Raw genomic sequence first — 27,582 nt, 5'->3', positions numbered from 1 at the left:
AAAAAAGTAATGGTTCACTTTTATCAAATGAGTGACACCCGCCAACTCTTGGCCACTCAGACTCTCTGAATGGCGGTGGTAGCTGTATGGTGTGCCCAGGTGTGGCCAAGAAGAGGTAGGAATGACCACACCACCTTTTCCTACTTAGTGTAGTACACGTATACTCTGCCCTCTATTAAGTGACTTGCCATTGTCTCTTTATGGAGTTCTTGAGCAGTGAGAGCCTTTAGGGTAACAACTCCGGAGTTAGACTACCTGGGTTTGAATTCCACCTATTCCTCTGTGCAAGTCTTTTAACTTCTAAACCTCAGTTTCCTCATCTGGAAAATGAGAATACTAGTAGTAGGGTTGCTCTGAGAATCCCGTGAGATAATGCATGTATAGCATGAGGAAAGCTCAGTAAATAGCATCCAACAAGTGGATGTTGATTTCTGCAGTGGCTTCCCTGTAGTGAGCTGTGGCTACCTGTGACCTATCTCTTTATGAATCCTCAGACCAGAAGGCCAGAGGTCACAGTGCTGAGATGCTGTGAGAATCAGTTTCAGGGAGGGGTAGTCAAAAACTGCTGCTAAGAATAGTTGGCATGTAAGCTAGCAGGGATTCCACAGTGTTATAATCTTTGTTACAGATTCATAAGCTAGGGATATTTGGCCGATAGTAAAATTTATGGGAAGTCAATTGATTTTGTTTAAATAGTTATTTGACTTTAGTCTGCGGTGTGAATTTTTATTTAAATAGAAACTCCCAACAGCCAGGGAAGTTTGATGGCCATGTGTAAAGGCCAGTGTGTACCAGTGATCTGGCTATCAAATTATTTTTAAAACTTTAAAAATTAAAAAATTCCAGTGGATTATAATAGGACTTAGACTCTAAGAAGACCTTCCATTTTCACAGCTGGAAGACTCAGATTCCTCCCCACCCTTCAGCAACACAGATAGATTTTGGAATCTGTCAGTGAATTTCTGTCCCTTGTTCCAATTATTGAGCCCCTTGGTGTTGGAGATGAGTGTTGGGGAGGAAAAAAAATCATGCATTTTGCTGTCAGAGAGACATGGGTCAAACTGTGCAACCAATAAGGTTGCAGCTTAACTTTCCTGAGCTTTGATTTCTTCATGGATAAAGTGGTTGCCATGGAAATTTAAAAAGATAGTGATGTGACAGGGCCTAGCTCTTAGTGGGCATAGTGAAAATCTTTATCTCCTATTCTCCGTCGTTGTCTTTGAGAGGTCTTAAAAAACATCTGGAGGAATCAGAAACCTCCATCCTACTCATTTAGGTAAAGGAATCCTGAGTTCTTGTGTTAATTCCATTACACTAAGTATTTTTAAATTTTTAATGATTTTGGATAGAAGTGGTATTAGGACATTTACATGTTTTACATAGCATACAACCTACATGTAGTCAACATTCTGAAACCAAGTACACTGAACATAATTTGACATATTATATCCCTGGGGTTGTCATGGAAAGAGTATCAGATTCCTTTCTATGAATAGTTCATAGTACCTAATTTTTCTTAATTCATTATGTCACTTTCTGTCCTAAAGATGCTTTAAGGGAACTCCTTTGAAATAGAAGTTTATATCATTCATCTGTATATCAAACATATTTATCATATATTTAAAACTATTTTTTTAAGAAAATGCAAAGGGTTATATAGGATAAAGTTTTTAAAGCATTTTTTAAAGTTTTGTAATTATCTTATTAATGGAGAAATTTGATTCTAGGTGACATAGAATTCCTTCCCACCTTCTTACCCTGAAAGGGAACTTTATTATTTCTAAGGCAGAATCTTTGTGCAATAAGTAGGATTTCTGAACCTCCTGCTATTTTTCATTGTAAAGAATGATCTGACTTTTATTAAGTTTCTAATTACTGTAAGATCTATTATAAAGTATGTTTTAATCCCAGTGATGGTAGATCAGATAGTTTTGCATTTGGGGCCTGATAGACCAGTTGTTTCGGGTATCACTAATCCATTCATTTTTTAAAAACTGACTAGTATTCCATGGTGTACATGAATCAGAGTCTGTTAACCTTTTACTTTTGTAGGATATCTTGCCTGGAACCCGTATCTGGCTATTATGAATAATGCTGCTATAAACATTCACTTGCAGGTTTTTGTGTGAACTTAAGTTTTTTCTTTTAGAGCAATTTTAGGTTCATTGAGGGGAAGGTACAAAAAGTTTCCATATATCTCCTGCCCCTACACATGCATAGTTTCCCCCATTATCAACAGACCTAAGTATTTCATTTTGGGGGATGCTAATGTAAATGTTATTACGTTTTTAATTTCAGATTCCACTTGTTCATTACTGGTATATAGGAAAGCAGTTGACTTTTGTATATTAACCTCGTATCCTGCAACTTTGCTATACGTGCTTATTAGTTCCAGGATTTTTTTGTCAATTCTTTTGGAGTTTTTACATAGACGATCATGTCATCTGCAAACAAAGACAGTTCTGTGTCTTCCTTCCCATCTGTATATCTTTTAATTTTTTTCTTGCCTTATTACATTAGCGAGGACTTAAAGTGCAATGTTGAAAAGCACACTCAAGGGCAGTGGTTTGCCCTGTGTCCTCCCCTCTCTTACAGATCCAAGAAGAGTTGTGGATTTTTCAGTCTGTTCAGCTTTTTCCTTGTTGTTAGGATGGAGTGGCGATTTTCACGCTCCTTACATGCAGATCCAGAAACCAGAAGCCTATTAACTTTGTTTTGGTATTTTTGTCATAGAAGTTTTTCATGTTGATGTAGTCAAAATGTCAGTCTTTTCTTTTTGGAGTATGAGCCCCTTCTTACCCTGAGCTCATGAGTCTTCTGTATTATTGCAATAGTTAAAATACATATTTTCTATTTTGAGAAATTAAAAGTTACACTTCCATGTTTCCTCTTCCTTTCCTTTCTCCAGTGCTGTGTGTAGCCCAAGAGCCACACTTACACCCGAGCCAGTGTGGGCAGTCCCTAAACTGTTGTGAGGAAACAAGAACAGTCCTCATGAGCAGAGAAGTCGTAAAAGATGCTGTAAAGATCCTCTGAAATGTAATGCTGAGAAATATGCCATAATGTTAATTTTCTGGGAAGTTAGAACCTAAAGTTTTCTGATGCAATTATACTGATTAAGAGTAAGGCAAAAGCTGGATAGGAGAACTTGTAAATAGCACAATAGAGATGAAACAGCAAAATCCAGACTGAGAGTAACTCTGCAGGACAAATGTTCAATTTCTTCAACAAAAGAATTATAAGGAAAAGGAGCTTGGAGGCTCAGCCTATAGACAAAAACAGAATTAAGAGACAAAACAACCAGTTGCAGGATATGACCTTATTTGGATCCTGATTCACAACAAACTGCAAAAATGTTTTCTAAGACAATGTGTGAAATATTGGGGAAAAAAATAAACAAATGGTTGGATATTTGTTGATAATTAAGAAATTAATTTTCACATTTTAAAAGCTGGGATAATAATATTATGATTGTGTTAAAAGAATATCCTTTTGGAGATAGATTCTGAAATACTGACAAATATATACAGTATCCAGGATTTACTTCAGAGTAATCCAAGGGGGAGGATATAGATGAAACAAGTTGAATTTTTTGCTTAAAAATTGTGTTAAAGTAGAGAATAGAGATATTGGTAGGATTGATTTTTTTTCCCCAGTAAATTCATTTTAGGAGGCCAAATATTTCTAAGCATGTGCTCAGTGATTTTTTAATGCTGGTCTCTGGGGATAAAGCTATGAATAAGAGAGAAAAGAGTTCATGCTCTCAGGAAGCTGACATTCTAGAACCTAGAGGGATTAGGCAGGAGACAATAAGCAAGTGAAGTAAATAAACCTGAAAATATTAACTGGTGAGATGTACAATGATGAAAACAAGACAGTGTGATGGGACAGTGCCTGTCAGGAGGCTCATCCAGGAGGATTTGCTGAGGACACGCAGCTCAGCCCCAGCGTGGAAGATGCTCCGTAAATGACATCTTGAATGTCGAGAAGGAGCCAGTCATGGGAAGGTCTTGGGAAGATCCGGGCAGGGGACCAGCCAATGCAAAGGGTCTGAAGCTGGCTTGCTTGAGGGACAGGAAGAGGCTGGTATGACTGGAGTGTCATGAACAAGTTGATGCTGGTGGGCTGTGAACCACCAGTCTTAACGGGGGCAGCATCAGGGGTTCCAGAAACCGCCAAGATGGGCTACTTTAACTGTCAAGAGATGGCTTTCACTGTCCTGTGTTCAGTTCGGGAAGAACACCCTGGTTTTGTATGTCTTTTTAGTTATGCTTTCAGTATCACTTGCCAGGGTGGGAACTTTTGGGGGGAAAGCCCGCAAGAGATAGTGCTTCAGGTACCCAAATTTTAATTCAAATTAGGTGGAAGGGCACTTGTTACAGACACCTGGATTTGTCGCTCTCTCCTTTTCAGTGCCGTTTTTGCGACAAGGCCTTTATGAACCAAGCTTTTCTACAAAGTCATATTCAGCGCCGCCACCCCGAAGATTCTCATCTTGGTAAGTCGTGAGCGCTACTTCAAAGATCTGTTTTCTTTCTGGTACCTTTTTCTTTTTTCAGTGAGACATGGTCCAAAGCATCTCTCAATCCTTTTAAAAGAAAGTGTCATAGTCCTTGTTCACTCATTTAGTAAATATTGATCCCTTGCTATGTGCCATGCACCGCCTTAGGGGTCGGGGATACAGTCATAAGCAAGACAGACCCTGTCTGGCTCTCTTACACCCTAATGGGAGGGACGGAGGATTCACATTTAAACAAATGAATGAGTGATTCTTTTCAAATGGTGGCAAGTGCAATGAAGAACATAAAGTAGGAGAATGGGATGGAGAGTGACTCCTAGTGACTCCTCATGAAGGAGGCGCTATTTGATCAGAAACCAGAATGATGCTGGGGTCCCAGCCTGCGGGAAATCTGGGAAATGTATATCCCAGGCAAGGGGAACTCGCATTGTGAGGGTGTGTGAGGAAGAGGCAGGACACGGCGTGTTTGGGGAACAGATAGAAGGTTGGTGGAGCAGGGTAAGCAAGGTAGTGGTGGGTTAGGAAGGGACTAGGTCACATAGGGCCTTGAACGCCCTGGGTGGGCATGTGGGTGATTTAATAAGCGTAAGGGAAGCCACTGGAGGATTTTAAGTTGCGGGGACATGATCTAATTTGTACCTTAAAATGACCCCTCTAGCTGCAGTTGGGGAACAGACTGTAGGGGCAGAGGTGGAGGCAGCTGGGAGGGTGAGGAGGCTGCATGAGTAGCCCAGGTGAGAGAAGGTGGCAGCTGGACCAGGACGGTACCAGGGAAGGTGGGAGAAGTGGAGATGGAGAAGATTTATTCTGGACGCAGAGCAGAGGCCACAGAGATGTGACTCAACGTGAGATCAAGAGATGAAGTGAAGATGATCCTGGGCTTTTGTCCTATACCTTTGGGTGAATGGCTGTCATGTTTACTGAGGGACAGACCAGGAGTGGAGCAGATTGAGGGAGGAAGGAGAATGGAGAATTTGTGTTGGCCGCGGGTACAATTAAGTCACACGTACAGTTGCCATGCAAGTGGAGATGCTGGAGGTCTGGAGGTCAAAGTGAAGGCCCAGGCTGGAGATAAAACCTGGGAGTCGTTAGCAGAACTGGGCTGGATGAGATCACTTAGAGAAGAGAAGACTGCTAGGGCCAGCCCCACACTAGGAGCTCAGGAGGAACAGCTGAGGAGAGTGAGACATCACAGTGATGGAGGCAGGAGGGAAGCTGGGAAGTATGTTGTCATGGAAATCAAGGGGCATGAGTATTTCAAGAAGGAGACAGTTACACCGAATGATCTTGAGGCACGGGAGTAAGAGGAAGACCTAGAATTGACCATTATTGTCACAGTGACTGTTGGTGACCTTGACATGGCTTCAGTGAATTATTGGGGATGAAAGCTGGATTGGAGTGAGCTGGGAATCAGGCAAGGAAGTGGTCATGTCCATTACAGACATTTATGTCAGTAACGTTTGCTGGGACAGGAGGCAGTGCCTGGAGGGAAATATGAGACCAAGGGAAAATTTTTGTCTTGTTTGAGGTGGGAGATACTAAGATGTGTTTGGGTGCCAGTGTGAATTAACCAGTGTATAGAGGAGTAAATTGAAGAAGCAGGAGATGGGAGGCTTACCATGGAACCAGGTTTCCTACTAATTTAAATGTTCTCAGGAGCAAAGAATGCAAGGTCTGTTTCTCCATGAGCAGATCAAAGCATTCTGCTGATTGCCACAGTAACCCACAGAAGTTCTCGTTACAATCTTAAATGTTCTCGGTATCTAGACGTGTGTACTTCTAGCTTGTTACTCAGTGCCTACTTTCCCCTCCCTTTTGGGCCAGTTTGTTTCCATTCCTGCCTATTTCAGACAAATAGATTTATATAGGAAACAGCTAAACTTTGTATAAACAATATGAACAGCATAAAATTCCACTTATAAGCCGTGGACCGCTGATACAATTTAGCAATGTATTGGAGAAATTGGGAAGATTAAGTATTTTAATTAACCTACCATTCTTCAGTGTGAAACTGACCTTCTTTCTCTTCTGTTTCAGTATCTTATTCTATCTCATACTCGTTTCAGAGAGTATTTCAGACTCTGAAATGAGTATTATTTCTTCAGGTCATCTTTGAGATTCTGACTTTCTACCTTGGTTTCCATACCTTTCATGTCTACACTCACAGACACATGTATATCCATTCAGTCATGTGTACATCTGCATGTAAGTACATGTACATAAGTATTCTTCCCTTCACTTGTTGCTCCCTTTAACAACTTCTCAGTAGTTCGTTTTTGCCCCATGGATGGGTTATGGCCCAAGTGTGCATTTTGAATGCCAGCCTCTGCTTATCTTAGCACTGATGAGGCTCTCAGGAGAGTTCGGTGGGAGCCAGAAGGACGGTGACCATAGAGATTTCAATACTGTGGTACCTATTGCTTCCCTTCTCCGACTGAGACAGGCATCTTGAAGAAGAGCCCAGGATTATTCCTTGTCACCATTTTTGCTCCCTGAATGGGCTCTCACCCTATCTATGTAGGATAATCCAACCTCAATCTAGTGGCTGAAAGAATCTGCTAAAAATAATTCAGCGCTCAATAATATGAAGGACTGAAAATAAATATTGAATAGTAGAGAGTAAAAGTTGGCTCATGCGGCATGAAAAAAGTAATAGCCCAAGTAAAAGCAGTTTCCCTTGTCTTTGTCTTATCAAGAGGATGTACCCCAAAAGTTTTCAGATAGGTTTTCTGAGAGATGGTATTTTAACGAGGTGTTTCTGTTGCAGCAGAGTATAAGACAAGGGCACAGACTGACAAGCTCCAGAATGAGATCGACATGTTGAAGGGGCAGCTGCAGCTCACCAAGTCTCAGCTAGAGGCTGCACAGCATGCCCATGCAATCAGATTCTCTAAGGTATGTAAGTTCAGAAACAGGTATATGTTGGGAAGGATTGGGGTTAATTCCTTTTAAATGTTTGGTAGAATTCACTAGTGAAACCGTCTGGTCCTGAGCTTTTCTTTTTTGGGAGTGTTTTGATTACTGATTCAATCTCCTTACTCGTTATTCATCTGTTCAGGTTTTCTCTTTCTTCATGATTCAATCTTGGGAGGTTGTACGTCTCTAGGAATTTATTTCTTCTAGATTGTCCAGTTTGTTGGCATGTAATTGTTCGTAGTAGGCTATCATGGTCCTTTGTAATTCTGTAGTATCAGTTGTAATGTCTCCTCTTTCATTTATAATTTTATTTATTTGAGTCCTCTTTCTTTTCTTTGTTAGTCTAGCTAAAGGTTTGTCAATTTTGTTTATCTTTTCAAAAAATCAACTGTTAGTTTTTTTAATCTTTTCTATTGTCTTCTTATCCTGTATTTCATTTATTTCTGCTCTAACCTTTATCATTTCCTTCCTTCTGCTAACTTGGGACTTAATTTGTTCTTTTTTTCTGGTTCTCTGAGGTACAATGTTAGGTTGCTTATTTGAGATCTTTTTTCTTCATGTAGGCGTTTATAGCTATAAACTTTCCTTTTAGAGCAGCTTTTAATACATCCCATAAGTTTCGGTATGTTGTGTTTCCATTTTATTTGTCTCAAGATGTTTTTGATTCCCCTTTTGATTTTTCCTTTGATCCATTAGTCATTCAGGAGTGTGTTGTTTAATTTCCAGTTATTTGTGAATTTCAATTTTTCCTTCTGTTACTGTTTTCTAGTTTCATAACATTGTGGTCAGAAAAAATACTTGATATAAAGTCAGTCTTCCTGAATTTGTTAATACTTGTTTTATGACCTAATATATGATCTATCCTGGAGAATATTCTGTATGTACTTGAGATGGATGTGTATTCTGCTGTTATTGGATAGGATGTTCTGCATATCTCTTCTAGGTCCATTTCTTCTGTAGTGTTCTTCAACTCCTGTGTTTCCTTATTGATTTTCTGTCTGGATGACCCATTGTTGAGAGTGGGGTATTAAAATCCCCCTACTATTATTGTATTGTTGTTTATTTCTCCTTCTCGTTCTGTTGGTATTTGCTTTATATATTTTAGGTGCTCCAATGCTTCATGCATATATATTTACAACTGTTATAGTTTCTTGATGAAGTGACCTCTTTATCATTATGTAATGACCTTTTTTTGTCACTTGAGAACTTCCTTTTTTAATGTAGGTGCTTACAGTTATAAAGTTCCGTCTGAGCACTGAATTGTCTGCTTCCCTTTTTTGGTATGTTTTGCTTTAATTTTTATTCATCCTAAAGTATTTTTGAATTTCCCTAGTGAGGTTTTCTTTGACCCATTGGCTGTTTAAGAGTATATTGTTTAATTTTCATACATTTGTGAATTTTCCCGTTTTCCTTTTGTTAGTGATTTCTGGCCTCATTCGCTTGTGGTTGGAGGAGATACTTTGCATGATATCAACCTTTTAAAATTGAAAATCATTTTAAGGCCTAACATATAGTCTATCCTGGTGAATCTTCCATGTGCATTTAACAAGAATGTATATTCTGCTGTTGTTGGGTGCAGTGTTCTGTATGTTTGTTAGGTGGAGTTTATTTGTAGTGTAGTTCTGGTCCCCAATTAGGTGAAAGAAAAAAACACAACAGAAGGTCATCCAGAAATCAAAGGCTGATCGGACCAGACCTTGAATTTAGCTTATATAAAAATGTATTTGTGTTTATTAAGGGTGAGATGGGGCCACTCTACCCAAATTGGTATGGTATCAAGAAAGGTTCTTCTCAGTAGACCTTTAAAGTATGTTTACATTTTACATATGATTGTATGCCTACTCTACAAGTTCACAGATCATAGAACTTTTGAGACTTTGGGCCTCTGTGTTTGTGCTTTAAGGAATGTAAGGACAAAAGGATGCTGTGTGCTGCCTTTGGTTTAGAAAAATCATTGTGCACAGACCTGCCATTATATGCAGTGTTTTTGCAACCAAAACAAAACAAACAGAAGAAGCCTAACTGAAATTTGCAAGTCTAGCTGACCCATTTGAGGTGAAGCTATGTCCATTTATTTAAATTTCTGCATACTTGCTTCATACCAGAGCTTTTAAAACCATGTATTAAATCAATTTCAGGAATATGAAATGCAGAAAACAAAAGAGGAAGAATTTCTGAAGTTATTCGATAGATGGAAAGAAGAAGAAAAGGAGAAACTAGTTGATGAAATGGAAAAAGTCAAGGAAATGTTTATGAAGGAGTTTAAAGAACTAACTTCTAAGAATTCAGCATTAGAATATGTAAGTATTGGGAGTTCCCTGGTGTTCCAGTGGTTAGGACTCTGAGCTTCCACTGCTGGGGGCACAGGTTTGATCGCTGGTTGGGGAACTAAGATCCCACAAGCCACGTGGTGCGACCCGAAAATACCCACAAAAAAACGTTGAGAATATGTAAGTATTAAACCTCGGAGTCTTCATAGCATTGTTAGAGTTGTGGCCTTGAGAGGTGGCATTAGAGTGGCAATGTGGCCCGTGGATCCAGAAGTTCCTTTGTTGTGCCGTGGCCCAGACACCCCTCCTCCCTGAGAGCCTTGGGAGCTCGGGGCATACGGAAGAGAGAGCAAATCAGAAAAGTCGTTTCCTTGAGAGTGGGAGCTTTGACCCCAAACCCCAGTGCAGAACACTTGGTACATTTTAGCTGGATCAGAGAAGAAGTTCCCTCTTTCTTAGCTGGTTAGGTTTAGAGAGCGTAAAACAATAAATCCCTCCCTGAGTTTTAGAGCTTTCCAAAGTTCCAAAGGAACTTTCCAGAAAGACTGACGCAGATCGCCAATGTGGGAGAAGGAAGCTGACCCCGAAAGACAGAGGGAGAGCCTTTGCCATGACCCTTCCTCGCCCCAGGCCTAGCTGGTGAGGAGGACAGGGGTTTGAGTGAGCTAGATGTCGCTAATTGCAACCTCCACTTCCCTGTGGGAGCAGCCGTGGTCACAGTAAAGCAAAGGAGGCAAGGGAAGTGTCTGGAGCTCCCTCTAGGGGCCAACATGGTTATAAACTAAAATAGAGGGATAGTTTTGGAATACTGCTAAGATCCTTCTCTAAAACAGCCTGAACCCTCTCACAGGGATGGGCAAACTATGACCTGTGACCCAGACCTGACAAACCACCTGATTTTGTATGGCTCTCAAGCTAAGAAAGCTTTTTACACTTTTAAGTGGTTGAAAAAAGTCAAAAGAAGAAATATTTCACGACACATGAAAATCATATGAAGTTTACCTTTCAGTGTCCACAAGTGAAGGTTTTTTGGAACACAGCTGTACTCTTTGCTCCACGCTTTGTCTATGGAGCTTTTGTGCTGGAGCCATGGAGTTGAGTGGTTATGACCCAAGATCTTATGTGTCTCCCAGAGTCAAATACTATCCGGCTTTTTACAGAAAAAGTTTGCCAGCCGCTGTCATATCTTTACAAAGCAAATGTGGCACGAGGTTAACAATTGGTGAAGGGGAAATGGGTGTTCATTATACTGTTCTTTTAACTTTTTCATAAGTTGTAATTTGCAAATAAAAAGTTGAGGGGAAATTAACTTGGGCTGGCTCATTGTGTCTTTTCTATAGGGCTTTCTTCAGTCACCTCCCTGTTGGTTCAACTATCCCCTATCACCTCGCTTGGTCCTAAGCGTCAGAACCTGTGGGCAGTAGTAATTCTTCTACCACCCCTACTCCAGGGGCTTCTCCTGAACTCAGACCCTTGGCATCTTCTCAAAGTGGGATGTTGTATTACCCACAGTAGTGGATTCTGATAGTAACCAATTTAAGACTGGCTTTTTATGTCTTCTCCATCAAGGCCACACTCATTTTTTCTTTCCTTGTGATAAAGCTGCCAGTATGGCTCTTTTGCCTGAGATTCCCTCCATGGTTATCCCTGCCCCCAGGATCATTGTGGAATTGGACTTTTCCCCACCTAGGACTTTTTTACCATTCACATATATACATATATATATTTTTTAATAAATAAATTTATTTATTTATCTCTAGTTGCGGTGAGCGGGGGCTACTCTTCATTGTGGTGCTCGGGCTTTTCATTGTGGTGGCTTCTCTTGTTGCGGAGCACGGGCTTTAGATGCGCGGGCTTCAGTAGTTGTGGCTCGCGGGCTCTAGAGCGCAGGCTCAGTAGTTGTGGCGCACAGGCTTAGTTGCTCCGCAGCATGTGGGATCTTCCTGGACCAGGGCTCGAACCCGTGTCCCCTGCATTGGCAGGCGGATTCTTAACCACTGCGTCACTAGTTTAAAATGGCTTTTTTGAGATATTTACATATCATACAATTCACCCACTTAAACTGTACAGTTCAGTGGTTTTTACTATGTTCACGGAGTTATGCAACCATCGTCACAGTCATTTTAGAACATTTCATCACCCAAAGAAGAAGCCTTGTACCCATTGGCACTCCCTCCCACCCCTGGCAACCACAGCTCTACTTTCTGTCTCAATGCATCTGCCTGTTCTGGACATTTCATATAAATTGAATCATATAAAATGTGATCTTTTGTGAGTGGCTTCTTTTCACTTAGTATAATGTTTTCAAGATTCATCCACGTTGTAGTATGTATCAATATTTTTTTTTTATTGCCGAATGATATTTCATTGTATGGATACGCCATATTTTATTTATCCATTATTCGATGGACATTTGGGTTGTTTGCCCATTTTGGCTATAGAGGGTTTTAAAAATTATTATTAATAATCGACTTTATTTTTTAGAATAGTTTTAGGTTTACTGAGCAAGTAGTACAGAAAGTTCCATATAAACACCCCTCTCCTACCCCATACACAGTTTTCCACATTACTAACGTCTTAGATTAGTATCATACATTTGTTACAATTAATGAGCCAATACTGGTACATTAGTATTAACTAAAGTCCATACTTCATTCAGATTTCTTTAGCTTTTACCTAACATCCTTTTTCTGCTCCAGGGTCCTATCCAGGACACCTAAGTACATTTAGTTGTCTTGTTTCCTTAGGCTCAGACTTTTTTTTGATGACCTTGACAGTTTTAAGGTGTACTTTTCAGGTATATTGTAGGATGCCCCTCTGTTGGAATTTACCTGATATTCTTCTCATGGTTAGACAGGGTTTATGGGTTTTGGGGAAGAAGTCCTCAGAGATAAAATACAATTTTCATCACGTCATTTCAAGGGTACATACCATCTACATGGTTTATGACTGTTGATGTTGACCTTGATCACCTGGCTGAGGTAGTGTTTGTCAGGTTTCTCCCCACCTCACTGCCCCCCATTCCATACTGTGCTCTTTGAAAGGAATTGTGCAGCCCAGACTTAAGCAGTGGGGGACAATGCTCCCCCATCCTTTTGTTTTTGAAGTTAACATATTACCTTCTGAGGGTATTTAGTGCCAGTAACTTTGGGAATAACCTACAAGCAAAGGGTAAAATTAAAACCTTATGTCCCTAGTGGTCCCTGGATGATGCTGGCCTCCTCACTAAATCATCCTGAGAATCAACTGTACCCAGTTCCTCTGTTTCTGGCACTGTTGCCTGCCCATTAAAGTTTTAAAGATCGATTGTCTAAGATTAGAAAGTTTAGGTTTTCCTTTCCCTTTCTCACCCAGTGCACGTTCTTTTGTTGGAAGTAATGGAACGGGAAAACCACTGGGAATGAGAAGCAGGAGAAGCACGATGAACGTCCAGGAGGATAGTCAGGTGCTCCCCAATTTTGTTCTCTGTGTCGGTCGTATAAAAGTATGAACATCTGTACCAGTGATTTTGAATTTTATTTTATAGCAATTGTCAGAAATCCAGAAGTCCAATATGCAGATCAAGTCTAACATAGGCACATTAAAAGATGCACATGAGTTTAAAGAAGAACGTCCTCAGCATCCCCAGGATTTCCAAAATGTGATGCAACTTCTTGATAGTCAGGTATGTAAAAGTGGGTGATTACTGCAGTAGAGGCCTGATCTTTCTTGGTGAGGTAATTTACAGTAAGCACCATCTACAAAAAAGTGCCTCTGTTTCAGTGACGATGAAGGTGACTAATTCTTTTTTCCTTATCTCCCAACACATGTGTAATTCATAATAGGTGTTCATTAGATACTTACTGATTGACTAATAGACGTGGATACAGAACAGTTGGCAAAGTTGTTTAATTTTTCCTTGAATAATATCTATTTGAATTGGTTCATATTGCCTTAGTAGTTATTTTTCATATTTCAGATGTAGACCCACTTTCAAAAGGCATAGAAAGACATATTGAAGCCCTGACTTATTTTAGAGCTTAAATATATGGCTGCGTTGGCAAACTGATGGTCTTTTACATTTATCAAATAAATTACAATCATTTGGAAGTGAACCTTAGTAATCAGTACAGCCTTCGTCCTGGCTATTTTGGTCACACTGATTTAGGGGAACTTTCTTTTTTTTTTTTTTAGCCAGGAAACATAGAGATTAAAGCTTATGAATGCAGGATTTTTTCAAAAAACAATATTATGTCATTTTAAAAGGTAAATGTGGTTTTTTTTTGTTTGTTTGGTTTTTTTGTGTTTTTTTTATAAATTTATTTTTATTTATTTATTTTTGGCTGCACTGGGTCTTCGTTGCTGTGTGCGGGCTTTCTCTAGTTGTGGCGAGCAGGGGCTGCTCAGCAGTTGTGGCGCAGGGGCTTAGTTGCTCCACGGCATGTGGGATCTTCCCAGGCCAGGGCTCGAACCCGTGTCCCCCGCATTGGCAGGCAGATTCCTAACCACTGCGCCACCAGGGAAGTCCCTGTAAATGTGTTTTTGAACATGGACTACTGCCACTGCTTCCTGTCTTGCCTCCCTCCCCTAAATCTGCCTTTTGTGTTATAGCCAGGGTGATCATGCCACCGTCCTGTCTAAAATCCTTCAATGGCTCCCCCTCTTTCACAGAACAAAGTCTAGGACCCTTAACCAGCATTCAGAGTCCCTGGGCATCTGGTCCTGCCATCTCCCACCATTCTTGCCTTTACCTTGACTCTCCAGTAGCCCCAAAGAGCTCCTGGTTCCCGGGATGAGGCAATCTGAGTTCTGCTTTTGCTTTTGCAGCTTTCTTTGTCATGCACCTCCCAGTTTTCAGGCCCTGACACTTATTCAGCTGGGATGGCATCTCTTCTGGAGAGTTCTCCTGGAGTTCTGGGTTATTGCACCGCCACAGTCCTCCAAGCTGGACCTGATCACGTGCATGTTATGTGGGAACCCTCCATTGTATGTCCACTGTTCTTCCGGGCAGGGCAAGCAGGGCCTGTCTCTTAATTCTCTCCCAGCCTGCCAGCGGCTGCCCAGCGAGGTGCCTGGTATGCGGTAGGGGACCAGGAATTGGGTCCTGAACTGAACTGTTGGCATTTGCTCCCAGCAGGCTGCTGTCTCACTCGTTGAAGGACCCAGTTATGAAATCCTCAGGTCCCACCTAAATTTCTCTTGTCTCCTTCCTGTGAGCTCTAACAGTTCAGAACCTATGGACCCAGAAACCTTGATGTTTCCTTTTAGCTTCGGAGGTTAACAAGCTAGCGCCTGTTTTTTTAAATTAAGTTTTATTGGAACACAGCCGTACTATTATGTATCGTCTATGACTGTTCATTTACATATTACTTATGGCTGTTCTCCTGCTTCTAGTAGTAGTGACTGAGTCATCTGGCCCCCAGAGTCTAATATATTTTCTGTTAGCCCCTTAACAGAAAATGTTTGCTGAACCTTGCCTCAGAGTATAAGATTAAAACCAAGTGCAAGTGTGTTTAAATGTTTTTGACTGTATTTATTTATTTTTTTAAATGCCTGCTAAAATTTTACCAAATAGATAGTTGGGTTTCATAGGTACTCACTAAAAAGGAAGCTTCCATTTTGAGTAGATGTCATTGTTAGAGTTATACTAAATTACTCTTGTTTTACTAATTTTATAGGAAAGCAAATGGACAGCTCGAGTTCAGGCTCTTCATCAAGAACACAAGAAAGAGAAGAGCCGGGTAAGATTAAGAAATCAACGACCTATAAAAAGTGGGTCTTTCTGAAAAGAATATTTGCTTTTCTCTATAATAAAGGTAATATTTATCCACTTAAGACATTTGTGGAGACATGTATAACAAAAATTAAAATTACTCATAATTCCAATACCATAGAAAACCAGTGTTACTGCTTTGTTATAATTTCTTTCAGTCTTTTTTCTATGCTGTAAATGTTGCGTTTCTATAAGTATAGAAACCCATGCATAAAATATGTCTCACAAATTTTGAATTTTGCTTTATATCTATAACTTTATACATTTTTCATTGAATATATCATAAACAGTTTCCTATGTTTTAAAATATTCTTCAAAATCATGATTTTTTTAATAGCGCCGTGATGATCTTATGGCTGTAACATCAGTTATTTAATCATTTCTCCATTGTTGAATACATGTTTCTAATTTTTAAACATTACAGAGTGGCAGTCTAAATAAGTTTTGAATACAGGCATACCTTATTTTATTGCACTTTGCAGATAATTGCGTTTTTTACAAATTGAAGGTTTGTGGCAACCCTGCATTGTCAGATGATGCATTTTTTAGCAATAAAGGTTTTTTTTTTTAATTTTTATTTATTTTATTTTTGGCTGTGTTGGATCTTTGTTGCTGCGCGTGGGCTTTTCACTGGTTGCGGTGAGCGGGGGCTACTCTTTGTTGCGGTGCGTGGGCTTCTCATTGAGGTGGCTTCTCTTGTTGAGCACGGGCTCTAGGCACATGGGCTTCAGTAGTTGTGGCACACGGGCTCAGTAGTTGTGGCTCGCAGGCTCTAGAGTGTAGGCTCAGTAGTTGTTGTGCATGGGCTTAGTTGCTCCGCGACATGTGGGATCTTCCCGGACCAGGGCTCAAACCCGTGTCCCCTGTATTGGCAGGTGGATTCTTAACTACTGAGCCACCAGGGAAACCTGCAATAAAGTATTTTAAATTAAGATATATACATTGTTTTTTAAAGACATAACGCTGTCGCACGCTTAATAGACCACAGTGCAGTGTAATCATAACTTTTGTATGCACTAGGAAACCAAAAAATTCACGTGACTCGCTTTATTGCTGTGATCTGGAACTGAACACACAGTATCTCTGAGGTCTGCCTATAAAAAGAAGGATTGTTCACATTAAAGTCGTTTTAATGAAAACAAAAATGAATTGTAACACCTATTCCTTTTCCGCTGAGTACATCAGAAATTTAAGTGTTAAAATGCTTTTACAATAGTGCAAAAAATGTAAAGTAGATTTATTTGAGATTTTAAGACAGGAAAACATCTGTTTATTTTGTCACTTTAAATTGTGTGTGTTTTGTATCCCCTTTTGGGCAAACAACATGGACTGGGTGGCTTATAAACAACAGAAATGGGCTTCCCTGGTGGTGCAGTGGTTGGGAATCTGCCTGCCAACGCAGGGGACACGGGTTCGAGCCCTGGTCTGGGAAGATCCCACATGCCGCGGAGCAACTAGGCCCGTGAGCCACAATTACTGAGCCTGCGCGTCTGGAGCCTGTGCTCCGCAACAAGAGAGGCCGCGATAGTGAGAGGCCCGCGCACCGCGATGAAGACTGGCCCCCGCTCGCCACAACTAGAGAAAGCCCTCGCACAGAAACGAAGACCCAACACAGCCAAAAATTAATTAATTAATTAAACAACAGAAATTTATTTCTCATAGCTCTGGTGCTCCAGGAATCGGACAGAGAGAGCTTGTTAACGGGGAGTAGTGGCTGGGCTGTGTGTAGATATAACGCCCATGTTTCTTTCTGCAGTCTAAGCCACCCTTCTGAGCTCCAGACGAAATAGCCAGCTTTGTACTTGACATCTCCACTGCTTCTTAAATGTAACATGTGTAAAGTGAAGTTCTTGGATTTGTTCCCAGAGGTGTGTTTCTTTTGGTTGGTGGCATACCAGCCCACTCAGATGCACTCCCTCAACCCCCAGTTCCAGGCTATTGGCAGGTCCTGCCGAGTGTCTCATATCCACGTTCTTCTGGACATTTCTGTTGCTTCCATCCTCCACTGAGCCCCCACCATTTCTAAAAGGGCCCAGTAACTGGTGTCCCCATTCCAACCTTTTCCTCTTGTGATCTGCTCTCTGCGGAGCAACCAGAATAATGTGGCTGTCGGCCAGCACTGCAGCCTCATCCTGATGCCCTCTCTCTGAACCTCCTCTTTTTAGCTACGGTGGCCTTCTGGTAATTTGTAGAACATGTGGCCTTTTTCTCCTTTTACACATGGTTTTCGCTGCTGGGCGGTCCTTCCACTTGTTTTTATTTATTTTATTTTATTTTTTATACAGCAAGTTCTTATTAGTCATCAATTTTATACACATCAGTGTATACATGTCAATCCCAATCGCCCAATTCATCCCGCCCTCCCACCCCTCTGCCGCTTTCCCCCCTTGGTGTCCATACGTTCGTTCTCTACACCTGTGTCTCAATTTCTGCTCCGCAAACCGGTTCATCTGTACCATTTTTCCAGGTTCCACATATATGCGTTAATATACGATATTTGTTTTCCTCTTTCTAACTTACTTCACTCTGTATGACAGTCTCTAGATCCATCCACGTCTCAACAAATGACCCAATTTCATTCCTTTTTAGGGTTGAGTCATATTCCATTGTATATATGTACCACATCGTTATCCATTCGTCTGTCGATGGGCATTTAGGTTGCTTCCATGACCTGGCTATTGTAAACAGTGCTGCAATGAACATTGGGGTGCATGTGTCTTTTTGAATTATGGTTTTCTCTGGGTATATGCCCAGTAGTGGGATTGCTGGATCATATGGTAATTCTATTTTTAGTTTTTTAAGGAACCTCCATACTATTTACACTTGTTTTTTATGTGGCTGTCTCCTTCCCCTCTGATTTGGTTTTCTCTGCTGTGTAGCAAATTACCACAGATTTATTATCTCACAGTTTCCATGGGATAGGAGTCCAGGCACGGCTTGGCTGGGTTCTCTGCTCGGGGTCTCGCAACCTGCATTCAAGGTGTCAGCTGAGCTGTGGTCTCCTCTGGGGCTCTGGGGCCCCTCCCAAGCCCATTCAGATGATCGGCGATGTGCAGTTCCTTACGGTTAGCTGTGGGAGTGAGACCCTCAGCTCCGCAGTTCACAGGCTGGCTGTGACTTCTTCAAGGCCAGTAGGAGAGCATCTCTCCTGCCTTCATTCTCCTCCTTCAAGAGACCTGAAGTCACCCCAAGACCACTCCATCCAGGGAGGTGGTCCCCTCCCTTTATTATCCTCATCGCCTCACAAGTGTAGCTCTCAACACTGTTTTCGATAGTTTGTTTACTTGTTTATTGTCTGTCTCTTCGACCAGATCACTAGCCCTGTGAGGGAAGGGCTCTGTTTACTCCTCCGTTGTATTCTCAGCGTCCGATAATGTGTCTAAAATGTGGTTGGTGCTTATTAAATATTCGCTGAATGAATGCAGAAGGTCGATAGGTGGCCAACAAGGGGATCGCACAGCCTTTTTGTGTGTGGATGGGGAGATGCTGACTGTACACTTCAGAAGAACAGGGTGGAAAGAGCTGTGTGTCGGTGTGACGTGACATTTGAACCAGGTCCTCTTAACCTCAGGGCCTGCTTGTCTGCCTCGCCGCCTTGCTCACCTTTCATGCTTTAGGCACTTAGCCAGGTGAGGAGGGGAACAGCCAGTGACAACTTAGAGGAGTTGCTTTTCTGTGAGAATGTTGACTCTTCCCTTCGAGATGCTCTAAGGCAGTAGTTCCTAACCAGGGGCATCCTTCAGAATGACCCGAGGCTCTTCCAAAATACAGGTGTCCAGCTCTACCCACCGAAGGTCTGATTCAGTAGGTAAGTCTGGGACATGCAGAGTTTGGAAAAAACAACAAGAAGAACACCACCAAACCCCAGACGATTGTGTTTTGGATCCATGGTTTGAACCACGGCTCTTACAATTTGAAGTTCTATTTTTATTCTTCAGGGTATTCTTAGAGCATTGGGGTTTAGGGACAGAATTCAGGCTTCCTTATTAATAGGGGGTGATTTTAGTCCTCGTTCCTTTAAGCCTCTTGTGTTCCAGGCAACTGTGGGAATTTAAGTCGCCTTCTGGCTGGAATACAGTATACAGTGTAAGTTGTAGAGGTTTACACTTGGCCACTGTGGGTGGTGATAGAGAGGAAGACCGACTGCCAGTGGTCTGGAGGAAGGAGAGGCCTGACCTGGTTCTGTGTGAGTGAGGTGCCTCACCCCATGTGCTGGGAGCGTGGAGTTTTTGTGCCACCGCCAGGCTACGCTGCTCCCTTGTCTGTTGGTTTTGCTTGTTCAGAAGCTGCTTGCTTCTTCCTTCATTTCTCTTAAACCCTAACAGAGAGGCAGATTCAATAAGATTTAGTAATCTGTGCCTGAGACCAAACTATTAATTATTCCACATGATTGGTGCCTCCTGTTCCTACAATGCACATATTGTATTTCTCTGTTTAAGGGAAGTTGCGTTTGCCAACTTTTTATTGCTTTACCTAGATTCTTGGCAGTCTTTTTTTGGTTTTGTTTTTAAATAACATTGGTAGGAGTTCAAAGGGAACCACAGATAAATGATGGCATGCCCTTTTCCACCCAACAGAAGACTCTTAGAGCTTGGGAGGTTGTAGAATGGTCATGCAGTGAAAGGAGAGGAGGATGGGGTAATGTGGGTGGTAGAGAAAAAGTGTAAAACTTGAAATGGTAGGAGGTCACAAGAAATGAGTTCCAGGCCAACAAGCCTTTTGAAATAATTTCTGGCTATCTCTTTCTTGGACTATCACATTTTCTGGTCAATTCTCAATTCCAGTATCAAAATGATGCCATCCCTTAGTTTTTCGTACGTACCCTTTCTGCTTGGGCCCTGCAGTGAGCCCCCATATTGTTGATTCTCAGCCTCCACCCAGAGCCTTGTACATTTTTATTGGCTTTTCCTTCTGTTTTCCAACTCCAGATTTCCCAAACTGCTTTTGGGGGTACTCTTCCAGTAGTCTGTAAAAATGTGGGGAAGGTTCCTGACAGTATCCTCCCGGGGGGGAGATTCTTAGCATCCACTGGGGATATGTAGGGTTCTTTTTAGTCCTTACTCAGGAAACCCTTTTAACTTGGTTCAACCTATTGTTTGTCCGGCCTCATGTGAGCACAGAGCGCTTCAGAGGGAAGACCCTGCAGTGTATGGATTGAGAGCATTAACTTTTTGTTGTTATTTTATTGTTTTTCTGTTCAGTGTAAATGGATTATTTTTAGAGTAATTTTACATTCACAGCAACGTTGAGGAAAAAATACACAGCGTTCCCAAATACCCACTGCCCACCCCGTATGCACAGCCTCCGCCATTATCAACATCCTGCACCAGAGTGGTACATTGGTTACAATTGATGAACCTACACTGACATGTCATTATCCCCCAAAGTCCACAGTTTACGTTAGGGTTCCCTCTTGAGTTGTACATTCTGTGGATTTTGACAAATGTATAGTGACATGCATCCATCATTATGGTCTCATACAGAATACTTGCACTGACCTAAAAATCCTCTGTGCCCTGCCTAGTCATCCCTTCCTCCCTACCCTCAACCCCTGATTCTTTTTACTGGCTCCATAATTTTGCCTTTTTCAGAATGTCATATAGTTGGAATCATACAGTATGTAGCCTTTTCAGATTGGCTTCTTTCACTCAACAGTAGGCATTTAAGATTCCTCCAAGTCTTTTCATGGTTTGGTAGTTCATTTCTTTATAATGTTGAATAACATTTCATTGTTAGTATGGACCACAGCTTATTTATCTCTTCACCTACTGAAGGACACCTTGGTTGCTTCCAGGTTTTGGCAATTATGAATAAAGCTGCTATAAACATCCGAGTGCAGTTTTCGTGTGGACATAGGTTTTTGGCTCCTTTGGGTAAATGCCAAGGAGTACAGTTGCTGGATCGTTTGGTAAGAGTATGTTTAGTTTTGTAGGAAACTGCCAAACTGTCTTCCAAATGGCTGTACCGTTTTGCATTCCCACCAGCAGTGGATGAGAGTTCTTGCTACTCCACATCCTCGTCAGCATTTGATATTGGCAAGCTCTGGATTTTGGCCATTCTGATAGGTACATTTTTGTTACTTTTTGATTTGGCGATTTCTTTCTTTCTTTCTTTTTTTTAATTTATTTTATTTTTATTTATTTTTGGCTGTGTTGGGTCTTCGTTGCTGCACGCGGGCTTTCTCTAGTTGCGGCGAGCAGGGGCTACTCTTCGATGCGGTGCACGGGCTTCTCACTGCGGTGGCTTCTCTTGTTGCGGAACACGGGCTCTAGGTGCACGAGCTTCAGTAGTTGTGGCTCGCAGGCTCTAGAGCACAAGCTCAGTAGTTTTGGCACACGGGCTTAGTGTGCCTGGTCCTGGGATCTTCCCGGACCAGGGCTCCAACTCGTGTCCCCTGCATTGGCAGGTGGATTCTCAACCACTGCACCACCAGGGAAGCCCGCAAGTACAATTCATTAATACGTTTCATGACATAGACACTAAGTTTGAAAGCATTGACTGTGAAGACAGGAAAGTTCAAGTCTGGGCTCTTCCCCCTCAAGTTGTCTGCGTTTGGGTCAGCTACTTACCTCTCTAGACTTGAGTTTCCCCATCTGAACAACGAGGTCAAAACTTGGATCCATGAGGCTGTGGTGTGGATTCAACAAGATGAAGTGCTTAACGCAGCCTCTACACGTGTTGAGTGTCTGTTAAAAAAAACCTCGCCGGTTAGGAGATGCTGCTCCAGGCACTCTGTGTGCTCCTCTCAGGCACAGTTACCCCCCTTTATTTGACCTGCACGTCCCTGTCTCTGTTTCCAGGCCGTAGGCTTGGAATGTCCTTAGTGCCATTTACCAAGGGTTTTTTCTCTTCTGTTTAAGCAACTTCCAAAGTTGCTTTAAGAATGTTTCCTTAAATTATTGAAAACAAATTCTTCTTGAATTCTTGTCCAGTATTTGATCTTCCCTGAGGTTAAGTCTCAAAAGATGAATCTGTGCCTCTTTGGATCTGTCTGTTATCTGCTTCTCTTCCTTCTGTCCCCTCCCTCCCTCCCCCCTCCCCCTCCCTCTCCCTCCCTCCCCCTCCCCTCCCTTCCTCCCCCTCCCTCCCTCCCCTCCCCCTCCCCCTCCCCCTCCCTCCCCCTCCCTCCCCTCCCTCCCCTCCCTCCCCCCTCCCTCCCTCCCTCCCTCCCTTCCTCTTTTCCTCTACCCCCAACCCCCTCCACCTCCCATTTCTCAGTAAATATTTATTGAGAACCTGCTAAGAGCCAGAGACCGTGCTAGTTGCTGGGCATATAAAATAATTCAGGTGGGCTCTCTGCCCCAGGGAGTGCACTTTCCAGCTGGGATGATGCATGTGGATGTGTGAGAACAGTACTGTGTGGGGTTGGAGCTGCTCTGAGGGAGAAGCCTTGATCCTTATCCTTGCTCGTCCCTGTGTGATTTCATGTAACGGCTCAGGTTCCTTCCACTGTTCACATCATCAGTGTTGGCTTTCTTGGGCCATGAGCTCCCTGGGAACAGAGATGAAGCCCTTTGTATAGCCAGGGCCTTCATACACAGTGATCAGAGAGTTATTCAGTGTGTAGATAACATAGGTCAGCAAGAAGGTATGGCATGTATATACAAACTGCCAAAAGAAGGAATTTACATGCAGTTTGCAGATGAATGCCTTTCTTCATTGGTTTTTCCAGCTCCTGTCACATATAGAGAAACTTCGAACCTCAATGATAGATGATCTAAATGCAAGTAATGTATTCTACAAGAAAAGGATAGAAGAGCTAGGGCAGAGGCTCCAGGAGCAGAATGAGCTGATCATCACTCAGAGACAACAGGTATTTTGGAGTGTATATTGGCTCCGTTTTTATGTAAACAGTGCAGTTTATCTAAGAACATGTGTTTTTATTTTAGAGCACTTGTAAGTTGGATAAGATAAAGAAGATAGAATATTTTTTTCCCTGTGGTTGTTTGTATAAGTAAATAAAATAATTTTTAAAGGTATCTTAAAATACCGTAGAGCAATCAGATTTATTCAATTAGAATTCAGAATAAATGTGAAGATAGCTAAAATTTCTTTTGGTAATTCCTTACCAAAAGAAGCAGCTGAATCCAAATGCTGCTTTTATAAAACGTTTGCCTCCATGTCATTAAAGTCCACATGTCCTGTGTCTTTGGAGGATTTAGTGAAAAGGTTCATTTACTGAGTATGGTATCTGTCCATTATCCAGTATGTCCCTGTCTAGTTCAAACATGGATCACTGAAAGACTGTTCTTCTTTGCAGATTAAAGAGTTTACCAGTAAACCATTAAACAGTGTCAGTGAACCCAGAGGTAAGTGGACCAGGATTCCAGCGCTGGAGGCAAGGCGGGCCTCCCTAACCGTGTGCTGGACTTCAGAAGAATGTTGGGCCGCGATGGTTCATGAGTGCTAAGATGTGCTAAGTTGTGCTAACCACAACCCAGAGAGTTGAAGAATTTGAAATACCTAAACTGTCATAGAATGGTCTCGTATCCTTTTTATCAGAATATCGTTATGCACCTAATACATGCTTAGTAACTGTACCTCTGGATGGGTGTGCAATAAGATGCCTTATGATTAGAAGTACAGAGTCTGGGGGCAGACCGGGTTCAACTCCCATCTCTGGCACTATGTAGCTTTGTGAGCCTCTGCCCCGGTTTCCTCTGCTCTAAAGCTGGAATATTAGTAGTAATTACATCATAGGCTTGTTACAAGGATGAAATGGGAGAACAGGTATAAAGAGCACCTGTTAAACACTCATGAGTGTTGGCTATCGTTATTAATATTAAACTCTTTAATTATCCTAAAGTGCTGTAGAGGCTTGCTGCATGATTCTGCATGGTGGTAGGCTGGGGTTAAGGGTTTGTTCTAAGTATAGTGGGGGGATATACAACCTACTGATGGTAGCACTGATAGCCATTCGTCTCCGTATCATTCAAGAGCTAGTCTAGAAGGGGGGCTGGGAGCCAGGAGCGCAGGGTTTCCCAACACAGCGTAAAGCTTGCCTTTTGCCTGGTTTTCTCCCGAGTGATCCCAGTCTTGGTTCCTGTACATCTCAGGTTATTAAGGCATCTTTGTTTACTTGAGGGATGCCAACTGGGGATTGATAATGGGTGTATGAGCTGGGTTTCCTCCCTGTTTCTGGGGGCCACGGGAGATACGGGCATATCTCGGAAATATTGCAGGTTCAGTTCCAGACCACTGCAATAAAGCCAATAATCACAATAAAGTGAGTCACAAATTTTTTTGGTTTCCCAGTGCGTAATAAAAGTTATGTTTATGCTATACTGTAGTCTATTAAGTGTACAATAGCATTATGTCTAAAAAAACATACACATACCTTTATTAAAAACTACTGTATTGCTAAAAATGCCAACCATCACCTGACAACGCAGGGTTGCCACAAACCTTCAATTGGTAAAAAATGCAGCATCTTCGAAATACAATAAAGTGCAGTAAAATGAGGTATGCCTGTACATTGACCTACACACTTGTTTCCCTCGTTTTGAGATAAAGGTTTGGGAAGGGTGGTGGTTCCCTATAACTTCTCCTGGAATAGTAAGAGTTCAGGTAGTGAGGAATAACTGTATAATTACTTAGACAGCATACATATTTGAAAAATAATTTTAGAAAAAAGTTAGCTTTAAACGATGTATGTTAAACATCTTTTTTGGGTGAGTCGCTATATGTTGGTAAATTTCATTTATTTTTTGGGGGGGGGAAATATTAGAATATGCACTAGCAAAATATAACCCATAGCTTGTGATTTTTGTTATTAATTTTTTTTTTTTGTTATTTCAGGGAATCCTTTAACCTGGCAAACTTTTGAATCTAAGCCAACTACCCCAACTGTACCTAGTAAGTTTCTATAATAGGCTCAGGGTTCTAAAGATATTTTTAAAGTGCTAAACCCATACATAACTTCTACTTACTATTTTTAGAGACATTTCTTTGAACATCAGTGTGTTTGGAGATTATATAATGATCTATTTTGGTTCCCAGATTTGAGCTAGTTCTAAAACCCAATATTGTAAATATCCGTGTGATTTTGTGGTGATTTGGGTTAGCCATACCTATTACCTTACTATTACCTTATTACCTTACCTATTACCTTATTCGCCTAATAAAGGAACAACTAAAAGTTCTTCGGCATTGCTGCAGTTTGTACTCTTGGATTTCCCAAGGTCATACACTGTGACCACATGACTGTGTGTGGTGGCCGCCACATTTTGGCATCACTGAGACCCTGTGCTGCAGGGTTTGACACGATGGTCCCACCAGTCACTCACTTGAAGTCAGCTCAGCACAGCTGTCTTCCGGAGCTGTCAGGATTTGGCCAGAATCTAAAAAGACATAATCTGTGCAGTTCAAAATGGACAGATTGTTTTCTTAATAATAAATAGTTGAAATATTTTTGTTTCCATTCAAGAAAGCGTGTGTACAGGATCTGAATAACGGGGGAGAGGGCCTGCACTGAGGCCGGGCCCTGAGCAACCATTCATACGGGCCCAGGACTTGTGATGATGAAAGGACATTGATGAACGTGTTTGGGAATTTGGCACAATTGACTGGAAAGGGCTAATTGTTTTAACTGCTCAGCTGCTTCTTGAGGCCTCTTGGTGTTGCTTCTGGAAGCTGAAGAGGTTGAGAGGTGCTCAGGAGGAGAGGGTAGTTTAAGTGCCAGGAGTAGAGCTGAGGGGAGAACAGAAGCATTTCAGAGAAGTATGGAAATTTAAAAGACACTCAATTATTAGTTTATATTTTAATTATACTTAGCACAATATTGGAACAATAATGTGTTCCAATAAAACTTTATTTACAAAAACAGGTAGGGGCTGGTATGTCCCACAGGCTGTAGTTTACCAAACCTGGATCTAGATTAGCAAGTTGCAAATGGGTTTGAAGGCCATATTTCCAGAATTGTTAGCAGTTTACCCACAGTTAGGAGTTGAACACTTTCACACTAGCCATTGTAAAGACAAAATTGTACGCCTATAGGGTAGCTGAAGTTTGTGGCCAGTATTTTTTAGAATAAGATTAGAATTAAAGATCTATTCTAATAAGCTAGGGAAAGAGTCAGTAAACTAATAGATAAATAAATAAATCGTTGAGAGAGGAACCTCAGATAGGAATTGTCAAATATTGGAAGAGAGGCTGTAGAATCTAATTTTCTGAGATATTTGAAGTACAGGGTGTTCAGTCTTGCTTGAATCAGGTATACTCCTCTCTGAAGGCTGTGGCTGAATTAATGCCTTCTCACGGTGTCTTCCAGCCCAGTGATTGGGGTAGTTTTTTTAACTGGTTTATTGTACATGAATATTCATAGCAGCATTATTCATAATAGCTAAAAAGTGGAAACAACCCACATGTCCATCAACTAATGAACAGATAAATAAAACGTTATCTGTCCGTACAATGGAACGTTATTTGGCCATAAAAATACATGCTGATGCTGACATATGCTACAACGTGGATGAACCTTGAAAACATGATGCTGAGTTAAAGAAGCCGATTACAGAGGACCACATATTTAATTGTATGATTCCACTTATATGAAAGGACCAGAATAGGCAAATCCATAGAGACAGAAAGTAGATCAGTGGTTGCCAGGGGCTGGGGGGAGGGAGAGATGGGGCTAATAGATAACGGGTGTTTTTGGGAGGTGTACATGTGGTGAGAATGTTCAAGAATTAGATAGTGGTTACGGTTGTACAACTCTGTGACTGTATTTTTTTTTATTTAATTGAAGTATAGTTAACTTACAATGTGTTTAATTTCTGCTGTACAGCAAAGTTACTCAGTTATACATAAATATTCTTTTTCATATTCTTTTCCATTATGGATTATCACAGGGTATAGGATATAGTTCCCTGTGCTATACAGTAGGACCTTGTTGTTTATCCATCCTATATATAATAGTTTGCCTCTTTGACTATGTTAAAACCCACTGAATTGTATATTTTAAGAGGGTGAATTATATTTCAATAAGGCTGTTATTTAGAAATTGGTTTAGGTTAGTTGGTAATATCTTTGTCTTTTGTCCCTCCATCGTCTGTATGTATCTTGACTAATTTGACGAATATTTGGTTATCATCATGTTCAGGTGCTGACGCTATAATTACAGAATG

At 41.4% G+C, this 27,582-nt stretch overlaps 1 protein-coding gene across 7 annotated transcripts in view; it reads left to right on the top strand.

The window, feature by feature from the left end:
* Positions 1-27,582, top strand: part of DZIP1 (DAZ interacting zinc finger protein 1) — a 55,571-nt gene that overhangs the window by 5,023 nt on the left and 22,966 nt on the right. For 6 of the 7 annotated variants that reach the window (XM_036831671.1, XM_036831672.1, XM_036831669.1 and 3 more), the window contains 8 exons: positions 4,414-4,498; positions 7,287-7,414; positions 9,574-9,735; positions 13,232-13,369; positions 15,363-15,425; positions 23,130-23,270; positions 23,718-23,766; positions 25,256-25,312. In XM_036831671.1, the coding sequence (XP_036687566.1) occupies positions 4,414-4,498; positions 7,287-7,414; positions 9,574-9,735; positions 13,232-13,369; positions 15,363-15,425; positions 23,130-23,270; positions 23,718-23,766; positions 25,256-25,312 (823 nt within the window). The remainder of the gene's footprint in view (positions 1-4,413; positions 4,499-7,286; positions 7,415-9,573; positions 9,736-13,231; positions 13,370-15,362; positions 15,426-23,129; positions 23,271-23,717; positions 23,767-25,255; positions 25,313-27,582) is intronic. The other variant, XM_036831670.1, reaches the window with a different exon arrangement.

The sequence above is a fragment of the Balaenoptera musculus genome, chromosome 18 (assembly GCF_009873245.2).
Source record: "Balaenoptera musculus isolate JJ_BM4_2016_0621 chromosome 18, mBalMus1.pri.v3, whole genome shotgun sequence".
Classification (NCBI taxonomy): Eukaryota; Metazoa; Chordata; class Mammalia; order Artiodactyla; family Balaenopteridae; genus Balaenoptera; species Balaenoptera musculus.
This window is presented reverse-complemented; position numbering and strand designations above follow the sequence as displayed.